Raw genomic sequence first — 22507 nt, 5'->3', positions numbered from 1 at the left:
AAATCATACGCATATGGAAAGAGCACAAATCCCAAGTGAACAGCTCAATGAATGCTCAGATGAATAAACACAATGGTCAGGCTCCTAGATACTCATTTACCCCTCTTCCAGTTGCAACCGCCCCCAAATAGTCACTACCGTGACTTCTGATTGCATATTTAGTTTTGCCAACTGTTGTGCTTTGTTTAAATGGAAACGTACAGAATGTTCTCTTGTGTGTCTTTATTCTTCTGCTCAACATTCTGTTTGTGAGATTCCTCCATGCTATTGCATACACTTGTAGAGTGTTCATTCTCATTGATGTGTAGTACTCCATTATGCAAATAGGCCACAGATTGATTTATCCAGCCTACCGTTGATTGGTACTTGGGCTGTTTCTACTTTGTGACTATTATAAATTGTTCTGCTAGGAATATTCTAGTCCATGTCTTTTGGGAAAATGTATACACTAATTTATGCTGGGGAGCTCTATCCAGGAGTGGAAATGCTGGGTCACAGTGTGGGTGCAGAGTCTGGTTTAGGTAGGTACTGAAAGATACTTTTTCAAAGTGGTTGTTCTATTTTACACACGTACTACCTGGATGTGAGAATCCCAGTAGCTCCACATCCTTGCTAATAAATGAAGCTTTTTATTTTACTTTTTTTTTTTGAGATGGAGTCTCGCTCTGTCGCCCAGGCTGGAGTGCAGTGGCGCGATCTCGGCTCACTGCAAGCTCCGCCTCCCGGGTTCACACCATTCTCCTGCCTCAGCCTCCTGAGTAGCTGGGACTACAGGTGCCCGACACCATGCCCGGCTAATTTTTTGTATTGTTAGTAGAGACGGGGTTTCACTGTGTTAGCCAGGATGGTCTCGATCTCCTGACCTCGTGATCCACCCTCCTCAGCCTCCCAAAGTGCTGGGATTACAGGTGTGAGCCACTGTGCCCAGCCGATTTTACTTTTAATTAAATTTTTTAGAGAGACGGGATCTTGCTACATTGCCCAGGCTGGTCTCACACTCCTGGGCTAAAGCAATCCTTCCGCCTCTGCCTCCAAAATTGCTGGGATTACAGGTGTGAGCCACTGTTTCCAGCAGGTGAAGCTTTTATTAGGTGAGTGCAAAAGTAATTGCGATTTTTGCATTGTTGGAATTTGCCATTTGATATTGGAACACATTCTTTTTTTTTTTTTTTTTCTGAGACGGAGTCTCGCTCTTTCACCCAGGCTGGAGTGCAGTGGCGCGATCTCGGCTCACTGCAGGCTCCGCCCCCCGGGGTTCACGCCATTCTCCTGCCTCAGCCTCCCGCGTAGCTGGGACTACAGGCACCCGCCACCTCGCCTGGCTAATTTTTTGTATTTTTTAGTAGAGACGGGGTTTCACCGTGTTAGCCAGGATGGTCTCGATCTCCTGACCTCGTGATCCGCCCGCCTCGGCCTCCCAAAGTGCTGGGATTACAGGCGTGAGCCACCGCGCCCGGCCTGGAACACATTCTTAAACAAATGTGGTTATGTTACACATCTTTTTTTTTTTTTTTTTTTTTTTGAGACAGAGTCTTGCTCTGTCACCCAGGCTGGAGAGCAGTGGCACGATCTAGGCTCACTGCAACGTCCGCTTCCCAGATTCAGACGATTCTCCTGCCTCAGCCTCCTGAGTAGCTGGGATTATAGGTGTGCACCACCATGCCTGGCTAATTTTTGTATTTTTAGTAGGGACAGGGTTTCACCATGTTGGCCAGGCTGGTCTCGAACTCCTGGCCTCAAGTGATCTGCCCACCTTGACCTCCCAAAGTGCTGGGATTACAGTTGTGCGCCACCATACCTGGCCTGTTATACATCATTGTAATGGGCATTTCTTGCTTTATGTTTTTCTGCTAATGACTTATTACTTGATGTTTATTTTATGTTTATTTTAGACTCTGGAAATGATATTAGACAAAAAGCAAATTAGAGCGACTTTCTTATTTCTTATTTGAGTTCAAAATGGGTCATAAAGCAGTTTGCTGAATTCTGAAGCACGTATTTTTATACTACAGAAATCAACGAACTTATTTCTCACTGGCAAAAATGTGTTGATTGTAATGGTTCCTATTTCGATTAATAAAGATGTGTGTGAGCCTAGTTATAATGATTTAGAATTCACGGTCTGGACTGGGCGTGGTGGCTCATGCCTGTAATCCCAGCACTTTGGGAGGCCGAGGAGGGTGGATCACTTGGGGTCAGGAGTTTGAGACCAGCCTGACCAATATGGTGAAAGCTCCCCCACGACCCCATCTCTACTAAAAATACAAAAATTACCCCGATGTGGTGGCATGCACCTGTACAGTCCCAGCTACTCTGGAGGCTGGGACAGGAGAATTGCTTGAACCCAGGAGGCGGAGGTTGCAGTGAGTCGAGATCATGCCACTCCAGCACTCTAGTTTGTGCAACAGAGCGAGACTCCATCTAAAAAATAAATAAATAAAATAAAATTTATGGTCCAAAACTGTAATTACTTTTGAAAGGTGTCTCCCTCTCTGCTAAGCACTCAGGAAGGCATCTGGGTTGCGATACCCAAGCAGCTACATAGCCGAGTCCACAGTTTCACTTGGATCCCCCATACTATGAGTTCTAAGGCAGTCGGTGCTCCCCTGTTCTACTTAGTGAGAGCTGTCAAGTATAAGCTTTTAGAAGTTTTTGAATCACTGTCATGACAAAGAACTGCCAATTGCTCATGTATTTCATCTCACAGGAGTCCTTGGCCACCACACCTCAGGGAGAATCTTCTATCTCAGAAGTACAGTCATACACTGCCTAACAACCCCTCTGCCAACGACGGACTGCCTTTATCATCACTGTGGCACCATAAGATTATAAAGAAGCTGGCCGGGTGTGATGGCTCATGCCTGTAATCCCAGCATTTTGGGAGGCTGAGGCAGGTGGATCACTTGAGGTCAGGAGTTTGAGACCAGCCTGGCCAATATGGTGAAACCCCATCTCTACTAAAAATACAAAATTAGCTAGACATGGTGGCTCATGCCTGTAATCCCAGCTACTCAGGAAGCTGTGGCCGGAAAATCGCTTGAACCTGGGAGGCGGAGTTTGCAGTGAGCCGAGATCGTGCCAATGCACTCCAGCCTGGGTGACAGAGCAAGACCCTGTCTAAAAAAAAAGAAGGAAAAAAAAGATTACTATAAAGCTGAACAATTCCTTTTTTTCTCCCCTGTTCCTCAGGCTGTAACCTATTTACCCTGTTCCTCAGGCTGAAACCTAGGAGTCATCTCAAGTACTCCTCAACCAATATATCAGCAAGTCCTGTCTTCTCCACTAATAAAATCTATTCCTTGCAGCCTGTTAAGGAGCAGCTAAATTAAAAAAAAATCTATTAATTTTCCAACTCCTTGCACTACCTCTGCCATCATGGGTACATCGTCTCTTGCCTAGATTGGTGTAGTAGCCACTTCACAGGTCCAGCTTCCATTCTTGCCACAGGAAAGCTTTTGAAATGTAAAGCATGTACACAAGAGCCCATGCTGTAGGATTCCATTCATATGAAGTTTAAAAATAAGCAAAATTGATCTGTGATAGAAGTTGGAGTCATGCTTACCCTTGGGGTGGGAAACTGACTCTGAAGGGCTATGAGGGAGGCTCTGGGGACATGGGCTGGAAATATTCTACATCTTGACCTAGGTGGAGGTTATTCAGGTATGTACATATGGAAAAATTGCAATTTATGCATTTTATTGTATATATTTTATATCTCAATGAAAATGTTATATATTACATGTAATTATAAGTGCACATAATTATATACACATACAACACATATATATATGTATATATACACATCTATATATGATTATGGCAGTCTTCTACTTCTCCAAAGCATTCTTTTTTTTTTTTTTTGAGACAGAGTCTCAGTCTGTTGCCCAGGCTGGAGTGCAATGGCATGATCTCAGCTCACTGCAACCTTTGCCTCCTGGGTTCAAGCGATTCTCCTGCCTCAGCCTCCCGAGTAGCTGGGACTACAGGTGCATGCCACCATGCCCGGCTAATTTTTGTATTTTTAGTAGAGACGGGATTTCACCATGTTGGCCAGGCTAGTCTTGAACTCCTGACCTCAGGTGATCCGCCCACCCCAGCCTCCCAAAGTGCTGGGATTACAGGCATGAGCCACGGCGCTGGCTCCAATGCATTCCGTGTTAGTCTTGGATTAACCAGAGAAACAGAACCAGTAGACTATCTATAATATAAGATTTATTGCAAAGAATTGGCTTATGTGGCCTGGCTAGGCAGGTCAGAAAGAGCAAGCTGGAATCTCAGGCATGGGCTGAAGCAGCTGTCCATAGGTGCAGTTTTTTTCTTCCTCAGAAAAGCCTCATCTCTGCTCCTAAGGCCTTTCAGTTGATAGAGTCAGGCCCACCCAAATTGTCTAGAACAATCTCCCTTCCTCAAAGTCAATTGATTATGGACTTTAATCACATCTACAAAATACCCTCACATCAACACACTGATTAGTTTTTGACTGAATAACTGGAACTGTCACATAGGTAAGCTGACACATCAAACTGGCCATCCCAACTTCAGACCACATTTGCAATAAAATCCAAAATCTGGCTAGGCGTGGTGACTCACACTTGTAATCTCAGCACATTGGGAGACTGAGGCAGGAGGATCACCTGAGCCCAGGAGTTTGAGACTAGCCTGGGCAGCATAGTGGGGCCCCATCTCTATAAAAAATACAAAAATTAGCAGGGTGTGGTGGCACACACCTATAGTCCCAGCTACCAGGGAGGCTGAGGTGGGAGGATTGCTTGAGCCTGGGAGATTGAGGCCGAGGTGAGCTGATTGTGCCACTGCACTCCAAAGTTTGCTTTGGATTGCTAGCCCATCAAAAAGGCTAGCTCCTTGAAGGTGGGAATTTTTGCCACTTTTGTTCCCTGCTGTATGCCCAGCAACTGGAACAGCGCCTTGCACATAGTAGGTGCTCAGTAAATGTGAAGGATGAATGAAGACATCCAGCTTCCCCTTGTATGTCCGGGTGTAAAGACACCTGAAGCCCTTGTCACATTAGCCTACAGGAGCATAGGAGCGGAGCATTTCTGAATTGCCCCCCTCCCCACAAGGCTGCTTGCTGACATGGAGCGAGAAGATACGGGAGTCCACTCTTGCTATGCACTTACTCTGAAAATTGCTCTCTCACTGTGTTTTGGGCATCTTGTCTGTAAAAGAAGAACGTGTCTTAGTCCCTTCAGGCTGCTGTAACAAACTACCATAGACTGTATGGCTTATACACAACAGAAATTTATGTCTCATAGCTCTGGAGTCTGGGAAGTCTACAATCAATGCACCGGCAGATTTGACGGCTGGTGAGGACCCACTTTCTTGCTTATAGGCACCTGCTGGCTGTGTTCTCATGAGGTGGAAGGGGCAAGGCAGCTCTCCAGGGTCTCTTTTATACGGGCACTAATCCTATTCATGGGGGCCCCACCCTCATGATCTCACCACCTCCCAAAGCCCCATCTCCCAGTAACATCACTTCGGTTCTTAGGTTTCAAAAGATGAATTTTGAGGAGACACAAACATTCGGACAATAGCAGGATGCAACTTACTTTTTTGCTTCCCTCACTGAGTTGCTGGAAAGATCAAGTGGCAAAAAGCATGTGAAAGAACATGGTCAAGCATGTGCACAGAGAACATGCTGAAGGATCCCATACCTATGAAGTTCATGCACTTGTGAAAGTGTCCTGCACACCCTGTGTTCCTTCCTCCCTCGGACCTTTGTCCAGGCTGTCTCCTCTACCTAGAATGCCCTTTCTCCTGCTTCTTTTTGCCAGCTACTATTGATCCTTTAGGATTTTGCTCAAGGGTTAATTCCTCCAGGAAGTCTTCCCTGATCTTTACAGCTTGGAGAATTTCACCTCGCTGAACTTTGCCTTGTGTGTTTTTCTGTGAAGTTAATCAGTACTCATGTGTTTAGGAGGTGGGGTTGCTTAGCAGTTCATTGGGCTGGGAATCTGGTTCCTGAATCTCTACTCACTAGATACACAAGCTCAACCAAGTGCTTTTGCCTCTCAGTTTGTTGCCCTGTGACTTAGGGCTTATGACAGTAGCCCATTTATACTGGGCCACTGCTGTGTCCCAAGTACTAAATGTTCATCTCGTTGAATCCTCACTGCAACTACTGTGAAGCAGTTCTTGTCATCGTTATAGAGTTTATTTTCACCTCTACCTTATAGGTGAGAAAATATTGGCACACAGAGCTCAAGTAACTCACCCATGGTCTCTGCAGGCTGAATGCTAGAGCTGGGATTTGAACCCATGCAGCTTAGCTCCAGAGCCTGGCCTACTAACTGTTAGGGCATACTGCTTATTGGGCCTCTCATGATGACACTAATAAAGACATCATTGTATAGCTCCCTCCTAGAGCTGCGACAGGCTTTGGAGGGAGAGCACAGGAAGCCGTGTTACGGGATGCCTGGTGCCTGCCTCGTGCTCAGTGAGTAACAGCTGTGATCAGAATTGCTCTTCATCAGGGCAGGACGTGGCTGTTTTGCCCTCCCCTGGGACGCTGGTGACTATATCCAGTTTCTTCCAGTCCTGTTGACCAGGCTGGGGGGCACAAGGGAGGGAGAGATGGAAGGCCAGAGGGACAGGAGTGCAATTCTTATTTTAACATCATTTTCCAGTGAGTTACGTGAAGCAGCAAGAATGAGGTGTGTGAACCCTGTCCCCAGCATTCTGGAGGGGCGGTCTATGCTGAGAGCCCCACCAGCAGGAGGACTGGGAGGAGCAGGGCCAGAAGCTGTAGTGCTCGGGGAGGGCTGGTGGCTGAAGCACTGGTGAAGGGCTGGGTCATGGATTTCCCGTTGCAGAGGTGCCCCTCACAGCAGGAGCCCTGGAGGTCGATGGCTGTCCAGGGGCTGGTGGTGCCCTCGGTGGTGCAGGAGGGCCGGTGGCAGGTTCTGATGTACACAGGGACTGAGAAATTGCCTGGGGGTGGGCGGAGCAGTGAGGAACGGTCAGAAATGAGGGAGATGGCTGCACCTGAACCTTCACCTTGGTGGCTAGGGCCATGCCTCGGTCCTCAGACTTGCTTCAGTTTTTCCTCCTAAGACCAGGGCCAGGCCTCCCTCAGACCAGGGCCATGCCTCTTCCCTCAGATCCCAGGGCCATGCCTCTTCCCTCACAACAGGGTTGTGCCTCCTCCCTCAGACCAGGGCCATGCCTCTTCCCTCAGACCAGGGGCCATGCCTCCTCCCTCAGACCAGGGCATAGCCTCCTTCCTCAGAGCAGGGCCAGGCTTCTCCCTCAGACCAGGGTCATGCCTCCTCCCTCAGACCAGGGTCATGCCTCCACCCTCAGACCAGGGCCAAATCTTCTCCCTCAGACCAAGGTCAAATCTTCTCCCTCAGACCAGCGTCATGTCTCCTCCCTCAGACCAGGGCCATGCCTCCCACCTCAGAGCAGGGCCATGTCTCCCTGTTGGGCCTGTCTGGTATCACTACCCTCATGGCTGCCCTGCTTCCATATCCCTTGCCCAGGCCCTTTCACCCTTCCAGCCCCTCACCGACTGTCATTCTGCCATTGCCCTGGAAGCAGGCGGTCTGGTCCTGGTGACACTGGACCCGTCGGGACCTGCCGATAGCGCAGTCATCCTGGTGGACCCCGATACAGGCGTAGCACTCGGCGCCGCTGAGCGTCGGTGGGTCGGGTGCTGGCAAGAGAGCGTAGATGCACACTCAGGCCGTGGTACACTGGCACAGTGGTGTGGGCTGCGCACTGCGCCAGAGCCCCCGCCTAGCACATCTAGGGGGCTGGGATCCTAGCGCGCCAAGAGAAGGCGCTCAGCGGAGGCCAAGCGTTCCCCGTGGGGGCCCGGCCTCTCATTGTCCTTCCCGGAGCCCAGCCCCGCTCTGCCGCGCACCTTGGCTCAGGTTGGGGAGGGCGTCATGAGTCATGAGGTGGGCGTTGCATTTGTCAGTTGTGCAGCCGCGCACCACCGAGTAGTCTGGCGGCAGCGCGTCCGGGTTCGATTGCGTCTGGCCCACAGGAGGCCCGGTCCAGCAGCCCTTCCGCACCAGGGTCACCGGCGCGCGATACCCTGGGGGCGGGATCGGGGCTCGTGCTCTGCTTCCCGAAACCCTTCTCCCTCCAGTCTCAGCGTTCTTCCTCCTCCCTCTACCCTTTTGCTTTCGCCTACACCTCCTCCCCTACCTCCTTCCTCTCACCCCCAGACCTTTTCCCCGAGTTCTTCCCTTCCTCCACTCTTCCTCCCTGTGCGCCTCTCCCACCTTCTCTTCCTTGCTTCCCCATTGACTCCTCCCCCCACCGCTCGTCCCTCATCCACTTTTTCTTTTGTGGGGCGGGGGACGGAGCCTCGCTCTGTCGCCAGGCTGGAGTGCAGTGGCCCGATCTCGGCTCACTGCAACCTCCGCCTCCCGGGTTCAAGCGATTCTCGTGCCTCAGCCTCCCGAGTAGCTGGGATTACAGGTGCCCGGCACCACGCCCAGCTAACTTTTTGTATTTTTAGTAGAGACGGGGTTTCGCCATGTTGGCCAGGCTGGTCTCAAACTTCTGACCTCGTGATCCGCCAGCCTCTGCCTCCCAAAGTGCTACGGTTACAGGCCTGAGCCACTGCCCCAGCCCTCTCCACCCTTTTCTTTTCTTCCTCCTCTTCTTCCTCTCCCTCCCCATCTTTCTATCTTTATATTTTCATCTTCTCAATTCCCCACCCTTTCTGCTCCCCTCTCCCCGCTTTTTCCTCCCTAATCTCTCATCCCTGTCCTCCTGCTCCCGCTCCTTACCGGTGTCCAGAGACAGGACAGCCTCAAAGCACTCCTGAGGACAGGAGATGCTGGGCAGCTTCATGGCCCTGAGGTCAAAGGGGCCAAAGTAGGTGTGCTCAAAGCTGTAGCACTGCAGGGCTTGGGACCCTGGGGAGAGAGGCGTGGCCAGTGAGAGCCTGTCCCAGCAACTCAGAGCTCCACCCAGCAAATGACAGGCACACGGGCCTGGCCCCTCTGCTCCCAGGGAAGCCACGCCTTGAGAGACCAGGTGATGCTATTGCAGCTGGTCACAGCTGTGTCTGTCTCATGGCAGAGTAATGACCTCTCTGCAGCTGACAGTCCAGTTTTTTCCCTCCAGGCCACTCCAGGTCTCCACCCTCTTCCAGGAAGCCCTCTCCCTAGCTATGATTTAGAATAGGAAGGAAAAGTGATTCATTCTTGCTCTGCCCATCCTTCCCCATGCTTAACTCACAATGTGGACAGCACAGTAAGAGACCCCTGACAGGAAACATGCACTCCAGGACAGGTAGAGTGAAGTGTGGTCCTGTAGTGCCCTGTAAACCCATACATCAGCCCCAGCAACACACAAACTGACATAAACACACAATAACAACATATACACAGGTTCATCCAAGTCTCACAAATATACACAGAATATCCTGAATGCACCCAGGCAGTTTTACATTCCCACACAAAACAAGTACACACCTGGACCCTGCAATATAAACCCCCCTAACTAAGGCACAGCACTTCACACATGGAAAATCACACAGACACCAAAGCACGTGTCTGTGAGGATGCTTATGCATGTGTGATAACCATATCAACACAGAGCGGGACCAGATGCACGGAAAATCATACCCAGAGAGGTCCCAAATCATAGAAGCACAAATAAAACCAGAGGCTGCAATTATGCAATGTTTAGAGATGCAGGCAAACGAGACCGCAAAAACATACAGTTTAAAATCATATACGGAGGCCAGGTGGGGGTGGTGGCTCACGCCTGTAATCTCAGCACTTTGGGAGGCCAAGGCGGGAGGATCACCTGAACTCGGGAGTTAGAGACCAGTCTGGGCAACATGGTGAAACCCCATTTCTACTAAAAATACAAAAATTAGCTGGGCATGGTGGTGCATGCCTGTGGTTCCAGCTACTCAGGAGGCTGAGGCATGAGAATCGCTGGAGCCTGGGAAGCAGAGGTTGCAGTGAGCTGTGATGGCACCACTGCACTCCAGCCTGGGTGGCAACAGAGGGAGACTGTCTCAAAAAAAAAAAATTAAAATCACATATGGATACAAAATGTATAGACCCATGTAACACAGATACATGGAGAGAAAAAAAAAAAACACATCAAAAGGCCCAAACAATTGGCCGGGCATGGTGGTGTCCCCCTGCAGTTCCAACTACTTGGGAGGCTGAAGCAGGAGAATTGCTTGAGCCAAGGAGTTTGAGGCTGTAGTGAGCCATGATTGTGCTACTACACCTTAGCGTGGGCAACAGAGTGAGACCTTATCTCGATTTAAAAAACCACCACAAGAGAAAAGGCCAGTCTCATTGGCTGACGTGAGTGGATTGCTTGAGCTCAGGAGTTTGAGACAGCCTGGGCAACATAGTGAAACCCCACCTCTACAAAATCATACAAAAATTAGCCAGGCGCAGTGGCACATGCCTATAGTCACAGTTACTCAGGAGGCTGAGGTGGGAGGATTGCTTGGGCCCAGGAGGGCAAGACTGCAGTGAGCTGTGATTGTGCCACTGCACTCCAGCCTGGGCGACAGAGCAAGACCCTGTCTCAAAAAACAAAACAAAATAAAAAACAAAAACTGAGCACATATACATAAATATAGGCTTAAAAATCACAGAGATACATAAACACAGACCCAGATACACAAAATTACACACGCATCTCTTTTACAAAGAAAGCAAACTCAGAAACAGACCCACAAAAGCGTTTGTTCAGGCTAAGACTTTGAAACCTATACAGAGAAACACACACAAACACAGAGACCCACAGGACATGCTGAACCTGGACACATACAGAAATCAAACTCTCTCCCATTAAGGAGCAGAAACACACAGATTTAGTTGTGTGCAGGAATAGCCTCCTTTCTACATTTCTAATTCCCTATCTTTGTAACCACTTCCACTCTGAAATGAATATGTTCCTGTCCCAGCCCACAATGGGGTAGAGGTTGCCTGAAGATGAAGCCAGGGTTCCTGCCAGTTCCGGAAAGAGTCCTGAGGGCTCCCTGGAAATACCTTTGAGTTGGGGGTTGGGCAAGGAAGAGAAGAAGGACTGGGATGGTGGGAAGAGAGACACCAGGAAAAATGACTGATGGGAGAAGAACAAAGGCAGGGAAGAGAAATGACAATGACATAGCCTCCAAGCTCCTGCCCACCAAGACCCAGGAGTCCAGGCCCCCAGCCCCCAACTCCCTCAGACCAGGAGTCCAGGCCCCCAGCCCCCAACTCCCTCAGACCCAGGAGTCCAGGCCCCCAGCCCCCAACTCCCTCAGACCCAGGAGTCCAGGCCCCCAGTCCCCAACTCCGTCAGACCCAGGAGTCCAGGCCCCCAGCCCCCAACTCCCTCAGACCCAGGAGTCCAGGCCCCCAGCCCCCAACTCCCTCAGACCCAGGAGTCCAAGCCTCCAGCCCCCTCCTCCCTCAGACCAGGAGTCCAGGTCCCCAGCCCCCAACTCCCTCAGACCCAGGAGTCCAGGCCCCCAGCCCCCAAATCCCTCAGACCAGGAGTCCAGGCCCCCAGCCCCCTCCTCCCTCAGACCAGGAGTCCAGGCCCCCAGCCCCCAACTCCCTCAGACCCAGGAGTCCAGGCCCCCAGCCCCCTCCTCCCTCAGACCCAGGAGTCCAGGCCCCCAGCCCCCAACTCCCTCAGACCCAGGAGTCCAGGCCCCCAGCCCCCTCCTCCCTCAGACCCAGGAGTCCAGGCCCCCAGCCCCCTCCTCCCTCAGACCCAGGAGTCCAGGCCTCCAGCCCCCTCCTCCCTCAGACCCAGGAGATCAGGCCCCCAGCCCCCAACTCCCTCAGACCCAGGAGTCCAGGCCCCCAGCCCCCAACTCCCTCAGACCCAGGAGTCCAGGCCTCCAGCCCCCTCCTCCCTCAGACCCAGGAGATCAGGCCCCCAGCCCATCCTCCCTCAGACCCAGGAGATCAGGCTCCGAGCCTCTTCTCCCTCAGACCCAGGAGTTCAGGCCCCCAGCCCCCTCCTCCCTCAGATCTAGGAGTCCAGGCCCCCAGCCCCTTCTCACTACTGGATTCAGAAGTTTGGGTACCTGTCAGGCAGAGCGCAGCCCCAAAGAGGCAGAGCAGAATGACTCTGGGGACCCCCATTGCCATTGCTGAGCTGGGCCACCTGGGACAGCTCCTCCCGCTGTGATGCGCTGCCTGGCTGGTTCTCCTTACTGAGTCCTAAGCATCCCGGCCACCCAGCCTGGCCAGTATTTCTCCGTCCCACCCTCCCTATGTGGGCGGGTCTCTCCCTAGGTAATCGTGATGGAAACAGGGTGATCTTCGGTTGCTGGAGACCTACACTTCTGGGTCTGAGGGAGGAGGGAACTAGAAGTCTGGAACCCTTAATTTTGAATGATTGATGTCTTGTTGGTCTTCTTCCTACACCCCTCCCAACACTCTGCTCTAATCTGAGGGTGGCACATATGGCCTTTTGACTTCCCTTCCCTCCCCCACCCCAACACACACCACCCACACAGCTTCCAATCCTGGGACATCTCCACACCCAAAGACACATTCATTGTCCCATCCTCTAAACCTTCTCTGACCCCCATCTCCCCACTCATCCACACACCCTCAGCCTCCAGCACCTTCCTGTCTCCCAGCCCTGATCAAACTAGGCTGGGCCAGCGTCTATCTCCCCTACCAGGCTGTGAACTCTTCGGGGGCCTCCAGGAATGTCTGAGATACTGTATGAGTGAACGAATGAATCAATGAATGAAGACACAAACAAACGAGAGGCACCAAGAGACATACAGGGAGAGACAGACACAAAAGAGAAACAGAGAGAGAGGAAGAGAGAGAGAGAGAGCGTGCCTTCGAGGAAGCAATTACACATGAGATGCAGAAAGACAGACACAGCCTGGTGTGAACAGATGTGACTGTGTAGTCACACAGACAAACCTAGAGGTGAAGAGGGACACCGTGATAGACACAACATGCCCCCAGGTGTTTCAGAAACATTTATTAAATGAATGAAATCAGGAAGATGGAGATACAGCAGATGACCAGAGGGTCACTGTCCCCCGAGGACACAGAGAGACACATGTGGATGCTCAGACACTCAGCAGAAGAGGAGGTCCAGAGGAGGCCCCAGCAGGTGGTTGGTGCTGGGGCAGAGACCCCAGGCTAGCACCTCCTGGTTTGTCTCACTTCTTGCTGCTTGGAGATGCTGCCTGCTGGATCAGGCTAGTGGATACTAGCCACAGGGTGGGCACCAGCCATGTGCAGACACCTAGAATCTCAGACCCACATCTGGATGGCAGAGTCCACTTAACACTGGAGACCAAAAGAGCCTTAATGGTCCCCTCAGATCGACTAAACTTTAGACAGGTTTCTTCCTGACTCTCGGTCCTGGATCATGCTTTTTGTAGAGCACTTACTTTAGAAAACTTGTACAGTCATCCCTCGGTATTTGCAGGGTATTGGTTCCAGAGCTCTTATTGATAACAAAATCCAGGGATATTCAAGTCCCTGATAGAAAATGGTGTCGTATTTTCATACAAGCTACGTGCATCCTCCTGTATACTTTAAATTATCTCTAGATTACTTATAATACCTAATATAATGTAAACAATATGTAAGTAGTTGTTACGTCATATTGTTTTCTATGTTTTTTTATTGTTTTTTGGTTTTAAAATATTTTTTATCCAAAGTTGACTGAATCCATGGAGGTAGAACCTGTGGATGCAGAACGCCATAGACACAGAGGGCCAAATATAATTGCAAATTCTTTCCCTGCTCTCCCCCACCCCCTCTCTTTTTCTTTTTTTTGAGATGGAGTCTTGCTCTGTTGCCCAGGCTGGAGTGCAGTGGCGTGATCTCGGCTCACTGCAAGCTCCGCCTCATGGGTTCACACCATTCTCCTGCCTTAGCCTCCCAAGTAGCTGGGATTACAGGCATGTGCCACCATGCCTGGCTAATTTTTGCATTTTTAGTAGAGACAGGGTTTCACCGTGTTGGCAAGGCTGGTCTCGAATTCCTGACCTCAAGTGATCTGCCCGCCTCGGCCTCCCAAATTGCTAGGATTACAGACGTGAGCCACCGCACCTGGCCTTCTCTGCCCCTTTGAAATGTAGGTAAATCTTCTCCTGGTCTCTTGCCAGCGTTACAACCCAGGAATGTCTTTTTCAAGGACCTGGGAATTATCCCTTTGAAATCATCAAGGGAGATAGCACCCCTGTCACCCAGTCTCTGTGGGAGGGTAGGAGCCTCACTTTGATAATTGACAATCAGCAAACTCAGATGGCCCAATCACAGAGAAAAGCATTTGCAGACTCAGGAATAACTCCATGTGATGGATACATCCCATTGACCCACCTCCCCCTATTGTCCTCCAGTATTTTTCCATTAACTCACCTAGGGCTTAACCAACCTAGCACATTTGTTTCATTGGAGTTGAGTTCAGTCTCTTTCCCTATTGCAATCACCTTGAATAAAGTCTCCCTTGCCTGTGCAATTTTTCTTTGACAGCAGCCACTGTGGACACTCACCAAGCTATGTCCTCCCTTACCCTCATCTTGCCAAATCCCTCCTCTTCCCATCAGGCCTTACTTCCCCGAACCTGTTTTGCATACAAATTATTCTTCCTTCCTGATTCTCCAGTTTCTGCCCCAGGCTCTCAGTGGGGCTCTATCCAGGCCGGGGCAGGGTTGTGCTCAGGGTCTCTGGAGAATGGAGTCTGGCCAGGAAGGAGGATGGTTTTTCTGAAGCCCCCGTGGAAGGTGGAGGCATTGGAGGTCTTCACAGCAGTTGTCAGTTTCAGGGATTGAGGCTTACAGGGTAGGCAGACCAGTCTGGTGAGTGTGTGAGTAAGTGAGTGCTGTGTGCACCTTTGATTCTGGTATCGTTCAGGTACTTTTGGAGACTTTGAAGTGTCAGCTCCCTGTAACTTTTGGGAGCATCCATCTGGCTGTCCTCATCTGCCTGGTGTCTAAGTGTTCACGAGTCTGTTGAATGCCTTAGAATTTTGAATGCCTTAGAATGTTCTCAAGGATCTTCTGTTGCATTCCATCAGTTTCCACGCATGGTTCAATTTCCAATCATGTTTGCAAACATCTGGCCTTTCAAAATTTTTTTCCATATTTGATTTTCATAAGCAGTTTACTAAATGTGGGTACCTTCTAGGGTTTGTCGCCCAAATAGTTGAGAAGTATTTAGTATTTCTTGCCTTATTGGAAATGATTCCATTAATCAAACAAGTCATAATTGTAATGAGTTTTAAGATATTCCCTAAGTAATGTGGGTCATCCCTTGCTTCCAGTCTTCATGTTCTGCATAAATGTTATTCCATTCATTACCAGAATTGTGAATTTTCTTTTGGAACTCTAGTCATTACCTTGTCAAAAATTGGATCATGCAGATTGTGTGCCAATATATTATTTTGTTATCTTGTTATTTTTATTTTTTGAGACTGAGTCTCACTCTATTGCCCAAGCTGGAGTGCAGTGGCGCCATCTTGCCTCACTGGAACCTCCGCCTCCCAGGTTCAAGTGATTCTCCTGCCTCAGCCTCCCAAGTAGCTGGGATCACAGGTGCCCGCCATCATGCCTGGCTAATTTTTGTATTTTTAGTAGACACAGGGTTTCACCATGTTGGCCAGGCTGGTCTCAAACTCCTGATCTCAGGCGATCCACCCACCTCGGCCTCCCAAAGTGCTGGGATTACAGGCGTGAACCACCAAACCCGGCCTCTTTAGTTGTTTTCACATACATTCTTCCTGCAGCATCAATATCTCTTTCTTTCAAATCAGATCTTAATTTTATTTTACAGTTCAGTAGTATCAAGTGTATTCATGTTGTTGTGCAATCAATATCCAGAACTTTTCATCTTGCAAAACTGAAACTCTTCACCCATCAAACAACTCCCCTTTCTTCTATCCCTCCTCCCCACACTGCCTGGCAAGCACTATTCTACTTTGTTTCTGTGAATTTGACTGCTCTAGATCAGGGATCCCCAACCCCCAGGGCCTGGTACCAGTACCTGTTAGGAACGGGGCTGCACAGCAGGAGGTGAGCAGTGGGCGAGGGAGGGAAGATTCATCTGTATTTACAGCCTCTCCCCATTACTTGTACTACCACCTGAGCTCTGTCTGCTGTCAGATCAGTGGCTTAGATCCTCATAGCAGCGTGAATCCTATTGTGAACTGCGCATGCAAGGGATCTAGGTTGTGCATTCCTTATGAGATTCTAATGCCAGATGATCTGTCACTGTCTCCCATCACCCCTAGATGGGACCGTCTAGTGGCAGGAAAACAAGCTCAGTGGGCCGGGCGTGGTGGCTGACATCTGTAATCCCAGCACTTTGGGAGGCTGAAGCAGGAGGATCACTTGAGGTCACGAGTTCAAGATCAGCCTGGTCAACATGGTGAAACCCCATCTCTACTAAAAATATAAAAATTAGCTGGGCATAGTGGGGGCGCCTGTAATTCCAGCTACTTAGGAGGCGGAGGCAAGAGAATCCTTGAACCCGGAAGGCGGAGCTTGTGGTGAGCTGAGATCACGCCACTGCAGTCCAGCCACTTGCGACACAGTGGACGCCACTGCAGTCCACGCCACTTGCGACACAGCAAGACACCGTCTCAACAAAACAAAACAAACCCAACAAGCTTAGGGCTCTCACTGATTCTACATTATGGTGAATTGTATAATTATTTCATCATATATTACATTGTAATAATAATAGAAATAAAACTCACAATAAACGTAATGCTCTTGAATCATCTGAAACCATCCCCTACCCCCCGGGTCCATGGAAAAATTGTCTTCCCCACAATCAGTCCCTAGTGCTCAAAAGGTTGAGGACTGCTGCTCTAGATAACTCATAGAAGTGAAGTGATATAGTACTTGTCCTTTAGTGACTGGCTTATTTCACTTAGCATAATGTCCCCAAGGTACAACCATGTTGTATGTAGCATGTGTCAGAATTTCCTTCCTTTTAAAGGCTGAACAATATCCCATTGTGTGGATACACCGCATTCTATTTATTCACTCATCCATCTATCAATGGACACTGGGGTTGTTTCGCCTCTGGGCTATTGTGAGTAATGCTGTTATGAATATGGCTGTACAAATATCTGTCTGGGACCCTGCTTTGAATTTTTTTGCTTATTATATCAAATCATTTTGAATGTTGCATGCTTTTGTGGAAGTGCCCCTCACCTCATTTTCTTTCTTTTCTTTTGTTTTTTTTGGCAGAGTTTCGCTCTTGTCACCCAGGCTGGAGTGCAATGGTGTGATCTCAGCTCACTGCAACCTCCCAGGTTCAAGCGATTCTCCTGCCTCAGCCTCCTGAGTAGTAGCTGAATTTACAGGCACCTGCCACCACGCCCAGCTAATTTTTGTATTTTTAGTAGAGATGGGGTTTCGCCATTTTGGCCAGGCTGGTCTCCAACTCCTGACCTCAGGTGATCCACCTGCCTCGGCCTCCCAAAGTGTTGGGATTACAGGTGTGAGCCATCGTGCCTGGCCCACCTTCTAATTTTCAAATAATTTGTGATAGCTGTGCTCACCTGTGTTGTTGCAGGCTAGGCTCTCCTGGGAGGCAGATTGTGAGGCTGACATTAGCGTGCAGGACCTTGGGATCAATAGCTGCATAAAGGAGGCAAAGGAAACTGGATTTTGAGCAGAGGGCGAGATTGGGTCCTGATTCAGTCAAACCAAGGGTTCAGTGCACCCCAGGGGGAGGTCTGGCACTGGGCTTGTGGGTTCTGATCAGCTGAGGCAATGCCCAAGGGGCTGACATCAGAAGCAGCTGTCAGAGTCCTTCATTCCTAAAGAGATCTTGGTGGCAAATCACAGCATCCACTACATTCTACTCATTTCTTTGTTTTAGTGTATTTTTCTCCACTTCCAGTGTGTTTTTTCCACCTCTTTGAGATAAAGATTAATTGCAGAATCCTTTGAGATTAAACAAAGTTACCTGATCTGGTCATTTATTCCTCAGTTGAAAAAATTGATGTGAAACAACTTTTCCATCTACCGTTACTGTCTGTTGCAAGTTAAATGCTCTTTTTTTTTTTTTTGAGACAGAGTCTCACTCTGTTGCCTAGGCTGGAGTGCAGTGGCGTGATCTTGACTCACCACTGCCTCCCAGGTTCAAGTGATTCTTATGTCTCAGCCTCCGGAGAGGCTGGGATTACAGGTGTCCACCACCACGCCTGGCTAATTTTTGTATTTTCAGTAGAGATGGCGTTTCACCATGTTGGCCAGGCTGGTCTCGAACTCCTGACCCCAAGTGATCCACTGGCCTCAGCCTCCCAAAGCATTGAGATTACAGGCGTGAGCCACTGCACCCAGCCTAACTGCTCTTATTTAAGGTGAATAATTTTTAAGAGTTTAAATTTAAGGGTTTAATATTTAAATATTCACATTTAAAGAGTTTAATATTTAAATTAGGTGGCTGGGTACCTGGATTGATGAAAAGAACATGTAATTAAAGGGTTCATTTATTCTCCATTTTTCCTGTCTTCCAGTTATTTCTTGAATTTCCTTTTCTTGGCTTACACAAAAGCGGAAGGAGTAAATTCATGGTCTGTTCTGCTCAATAATTAATGGATCTGTGCTACATTCTGCCAAAATAGCAGTTGTGGAAATTTTTTCCCCTTGCAATTTTGTTTTTCTCAAAAATTCATTCAATGATCCACTTCGTTTCATAATAGCTTTCCATTTTCTGGTCCTGATTATTTTTTGTCCTTGATAGACATTGAATAAGGTTAATATTTTGTCTTAGAATTTTAGCATCTTACAATACTGTTTAGGTAACAAATCATTAAATTTTCATAAGTTTATTTTTATACTGATGAAATTTCTAAAGCAATAATAAACAACTACTATAATAATATAATTAACAGACTTGCATAATACTCTTTAATTTCAACCCACACACATTCTTTGTGGATGATTAATGGTAACTGGATATTAGTTTGTTGTGTTACTGTTGTTGTCGTTTTGAGACAGAGTCTTGCCCTGTCACCCAGGCTGGAGTGCAACGGCGTGGTCTCGGCTCACTGCAACCTCTGCCTCCCGGGTTCAAGTGATTCTCCTGCCTCAGCCTCCCGATTAGCTGGGATTACAGGCGCCTGCCACTACACCCGGCTAATTTTTGCATTTTTAGTAGAGACGTGGTTTCACCATGTTGGCAGACTGGTCTTGAACTCTTGACCTCGTGATCTGCCCACCTCAGCCTCCCAAAGTGCTGGGATTACATGTGTGAGCCACCACACCTGGCCGGATATTATTATACAGTGATTTGTGCCAAGTGAAAGGACTTGTAGATTTATTTATTTATTTATTTATTTATTTATTTATTTATGACAGAGCTTCACTCTTGTCACCCAGGCTGGAGTGCAATGGCGAGATCTTGGCTCACAGCAACCTTCGCCTCCCGGGTTCAAGCGATTCTCCTGCCTCAGCCTCTGTAGCTGGGATTACAGGCGACTGCCACCACACCTGGCTAATTCACTGGGCTAATTTTTGGTATTTTTAGTAGAGACAGGGTTTCACCATGTTGGTCACGCTGGTTTCGAACTCCTGACCTCAGGTGATCCACCCGCCTCGGCCTCCCAAAGTGCTGGGATTACAGGCGTGAGCCACCGTGCCTGGCCAGGACTTGTAGATTTAAACATAGAACTCAACAATTCCAGTCTGGTTGCATAAATAATTAGATGAAAATATGAACTGCAATATGAAATACTGAATACAGACAATGTGCTGGCACCATTAGGGACTTTAACAAAATGTTCTGCATATCAGGTGGAAGAGCAGCTCGTTGTTTAGAAGCACAGACTATTTTAAACGACATAAAATCAACACGTCTTTCCCTTTCAAAACCAATGTCTTCTTAGTATATGGAAGTAGAATGGTAGCTACCAACCCTCTTGGAACAAGACACTTTACTGCCATCTGCTGGAACATAGTTGCAATAAATTGTAAATCACTTTTGCAACCGGCAATAGCATACACAATACACAATAATTTTCAAAAAGTTGTTTTCAAAATAGTGAAGATGTCTGTGATATGAATAGCGCCTCCTTAGGTGTAGTGTTCTTGTGCAGTGCCCAACATGAACAACTGCACACGGTGACAGTAGAATCATGGCATCTGCATAACAAAATCCATTTTACTTTTTCCTCTCCAATCTTTATGCCTTTTTTTCTTTTTCTTGCCTTATTGTATAGGCTAGAACTCCCAGTACATGACTGAATAGAATTAATGGGAGTAAACATGGTTGTCTTGCTACTGATGTTATATAGTTGTGTGTTTTTTTGAGACAAGGTCTTTCTCTGTTACCCAGGCTGGAGTGCACTGGCATAATCATGGGTCACTGCAGCTTCAACTTGCTGGGCTCAAGTGATCCTCCTTCCTCAGCCTCTTGAGTAGCTGGGACCACAGTTGTGTGCCACTATGCCTGGCTAATTTTGCTAGTTTCTTCCCTTTCCTTCCCTTCCCTTCCCTTCCCTTCCCTTCCCTTCCCTTCCCTTCCCTTCCCTTCCCTTCCCTCCCCTCCCCTCCCCTCCCCTCCCCTCCCCTCCCCTCCCCTCCCCTCCCCTTTCTTCCCCTTCCCTTCCTTTCTTTCCATCTTTCTTTATCTTTCTTTCTTTCTTTTTTTGGACAGAGTCTCGCTCTGTTGCCCAGGCTGGAATGCAGCGGTCTTGGCTCACTGCAACCTCTGCCTCCTGGGTTCAAGCGATTCTCCTGCCTCAGCCTCCCGAGTAAGCTGGGATTATAGGTGCCTGCCACCACACCCAGCTAATTCTTTGTATTTTTAGTAGAGACGGGGTTTCGCCATGTTGGCCAGGCTGGTCTTGAACTCCTGACCTTAGGTGATTCACCCGCCTTGGCTTCCCAAAGGTCTGGGATTACAGGCGTGAGCCACCGCACCCAGCCTAACAGAAAAATATTTTTTAAATAATAGTAAATATATACCAGACCACCCACAGCATGATCAAACACCTTTCTTTGGCAGCATTTGTGTAGTTTCTAATACAGCTTTAAAATATGTTCATAAAGAATTATTAAATATCCTTTGTATTTATATTTTATTTAGAGCCTGGACAAGGCTCTAAATAAAAGGTGAGAGGTGAGTATTTTGAGTCAACTTGATATAAGCAATGTTTCACAGATTAACTTTGAAATACAGGATGACATGGGGCTGGGTGCCATGGCTTATGCCTGTAATCCCAGCATTTGGGAGGTTGAGGCAGGACGACTGCTTGAGCCCAGGAGATTGAGGGAAAAAAAAAAAGGATAACATGGAATAGTTGAGAAACATGACATCATGAAAATAAAGGCGATTTTTTCTAAATTTCATTGCAAACAAATTTAAAGGTGTGAAAGTGTTGAAAAAGTAGCTCATCAGCTGGGCGTGGTGGCTCATGCCTGTAATCCCAGCACTTTGGGAGGCCGAGGTGGGCAGATCACCTGAGGTCAGGAGTTCAAGACCAGGCTGGCCAACAGGGTGAAACCCTGTCTCTACTAAAAATACAAAAATTAGCCTGATGTGGTGGCCAGCGCCTGTAATCCCAGCTACCTGGGAGGCAAAGGCAGGAGAATCGCTTGGACCTGGAAGGTGGAGGTTCCAGTGGGCAGAGATTGTGTCACTGCACTGTAGCCTGGGTGACAACGGGGGAAAGAAAGGAGGGAGGAAGGAAGGAAGGAAGGGAGGGAGGGAGGGAGGGAGGAAGGAAGGGAGGGAGGGAGGGAGGGAGGGAGGAAGGAAGGAAGGGAGGGAGGGAGGGAGGGAGGGAGGGAGGAAGGAAGGAAGGAAGGAAGGAAGGAAGGAAGGAAGGAAGGAAGAGGAAGGCAGGCAGGAAGGCTCATTGATCATCCATATAGCAGTTATGTGGATCAAAATTGTTAACATTTGCCATATTTGCTTATTCTATCTCTATCTTCCATGTCAGCTTCTGGTGCATAGGAAACCACAAGCAAAACGTAGGGGCTTAAAACATCAAGCATTTTACCCCTCTCCAAATCCTGTGTGTCTCTTGGGTGGTTCTGATATGGGCTGGCTTGACTGACTTCTGCTGGGCTCTGTCATGTGCTTGTGGTCAGCTGGAGGGTTGGGTGGTGGCTGGATGACCCAGAATGGTCTCACTCACAAGACTGGTAATTGGCTGGCTGTCATACAGGCCTCAGTTCTCCTCCAAATGGCTAGCTTGAACTTTATCACATGGGAGTTGCAACGTTCCAAAGGGGAGCAAAAAAGGGCAACCTATAATAAGCAGGTGATTTTCACGCCTTTGCTTATGTTATGTTTGCTAATGTTTCATGTCCCATTGGCCAGAGCAAGTCACCAGGGTATCCCAGAGTCAGTGCAGAAGGGCACTAACAAAAGGTGTGAATAGAGGGAGGGGAATAATTTGTAGTTATTCCATCTATCTATCTATCTATCCAGCTATGTATCATCATTATCATCTTTATCATCTATTATTTGTCTATTACTGTCGAACAATTAAAAGCAAGTTGCAGACATCATTTGCTTCACTCCTAAATATAAATTCTGGCATAGGCAAGGGG

The 22507-nt window shown here is 48.5% G+C and overlaps 3 protein-coding genes across 3 annotated transcripts in view; 1 reads left to right on the top strand and 2 right to left on the bottom strand.

The window, feature by feature from the left end:
• ZNF404 (zinc finger protein 404) overlaps positions 1-22507 on the bottom strand; it is a 177136-nt gene that overhangs the window by 94907 nt on the left and 59722 nt on the right. The gene's annotated exons all lie outside the window — the stretch shown is intronic.
• The window catches only part of ZNF283 (zinc finger protein 283), a 104390-nt gene that overhangs the window by 41241 nt on the left and 40642 nt on the right, over positions 1-22507 (top strand). The gene's annotated exons all lie outside the window — the stretch shown is intronic.
• On the bottom strand, positions 5500-12098 carry LYPD5 (LY6/PLAUR domain containing 5). Its single transcript, XM_055249287.2, has 5 exons — positions 12035-12098; positions 8763-8891; positions 7883-8059; positions 7526-7672; positions 5500-6948 (listed from the first exon to the last, which is right to left on the bottom strand). Exons 1-5 carry the CDS (start codon positions 12096-12098, stop codon positions 6710-6712), a joined length of 756 nt encoding a protein of 251 aa, XP_055105262.2. The 3' UTR covers positions 5500-6709.

The sequence above is a fragment of the Symphalangus syndactylus genome, chromosome 17, assembly GCF_028878055.3.
Source record: "Symphalangus syndactylus isolate Jambi chromosome 17, NHGRI_mSymSyn1-v2.1_pri, whole genome shotgun sequence".
NCBI classification, from domain to species: Eukaryota; Metazoa; Chordata; class Mammalia; order Primates; family Hylobatidae; genus Symphalangus; species Symphalangus syndactylus.
Note: the sequence above shows the minus strand (reverse complement) of the source record. Positions and strands in the feature narration are given on the sequence as shown.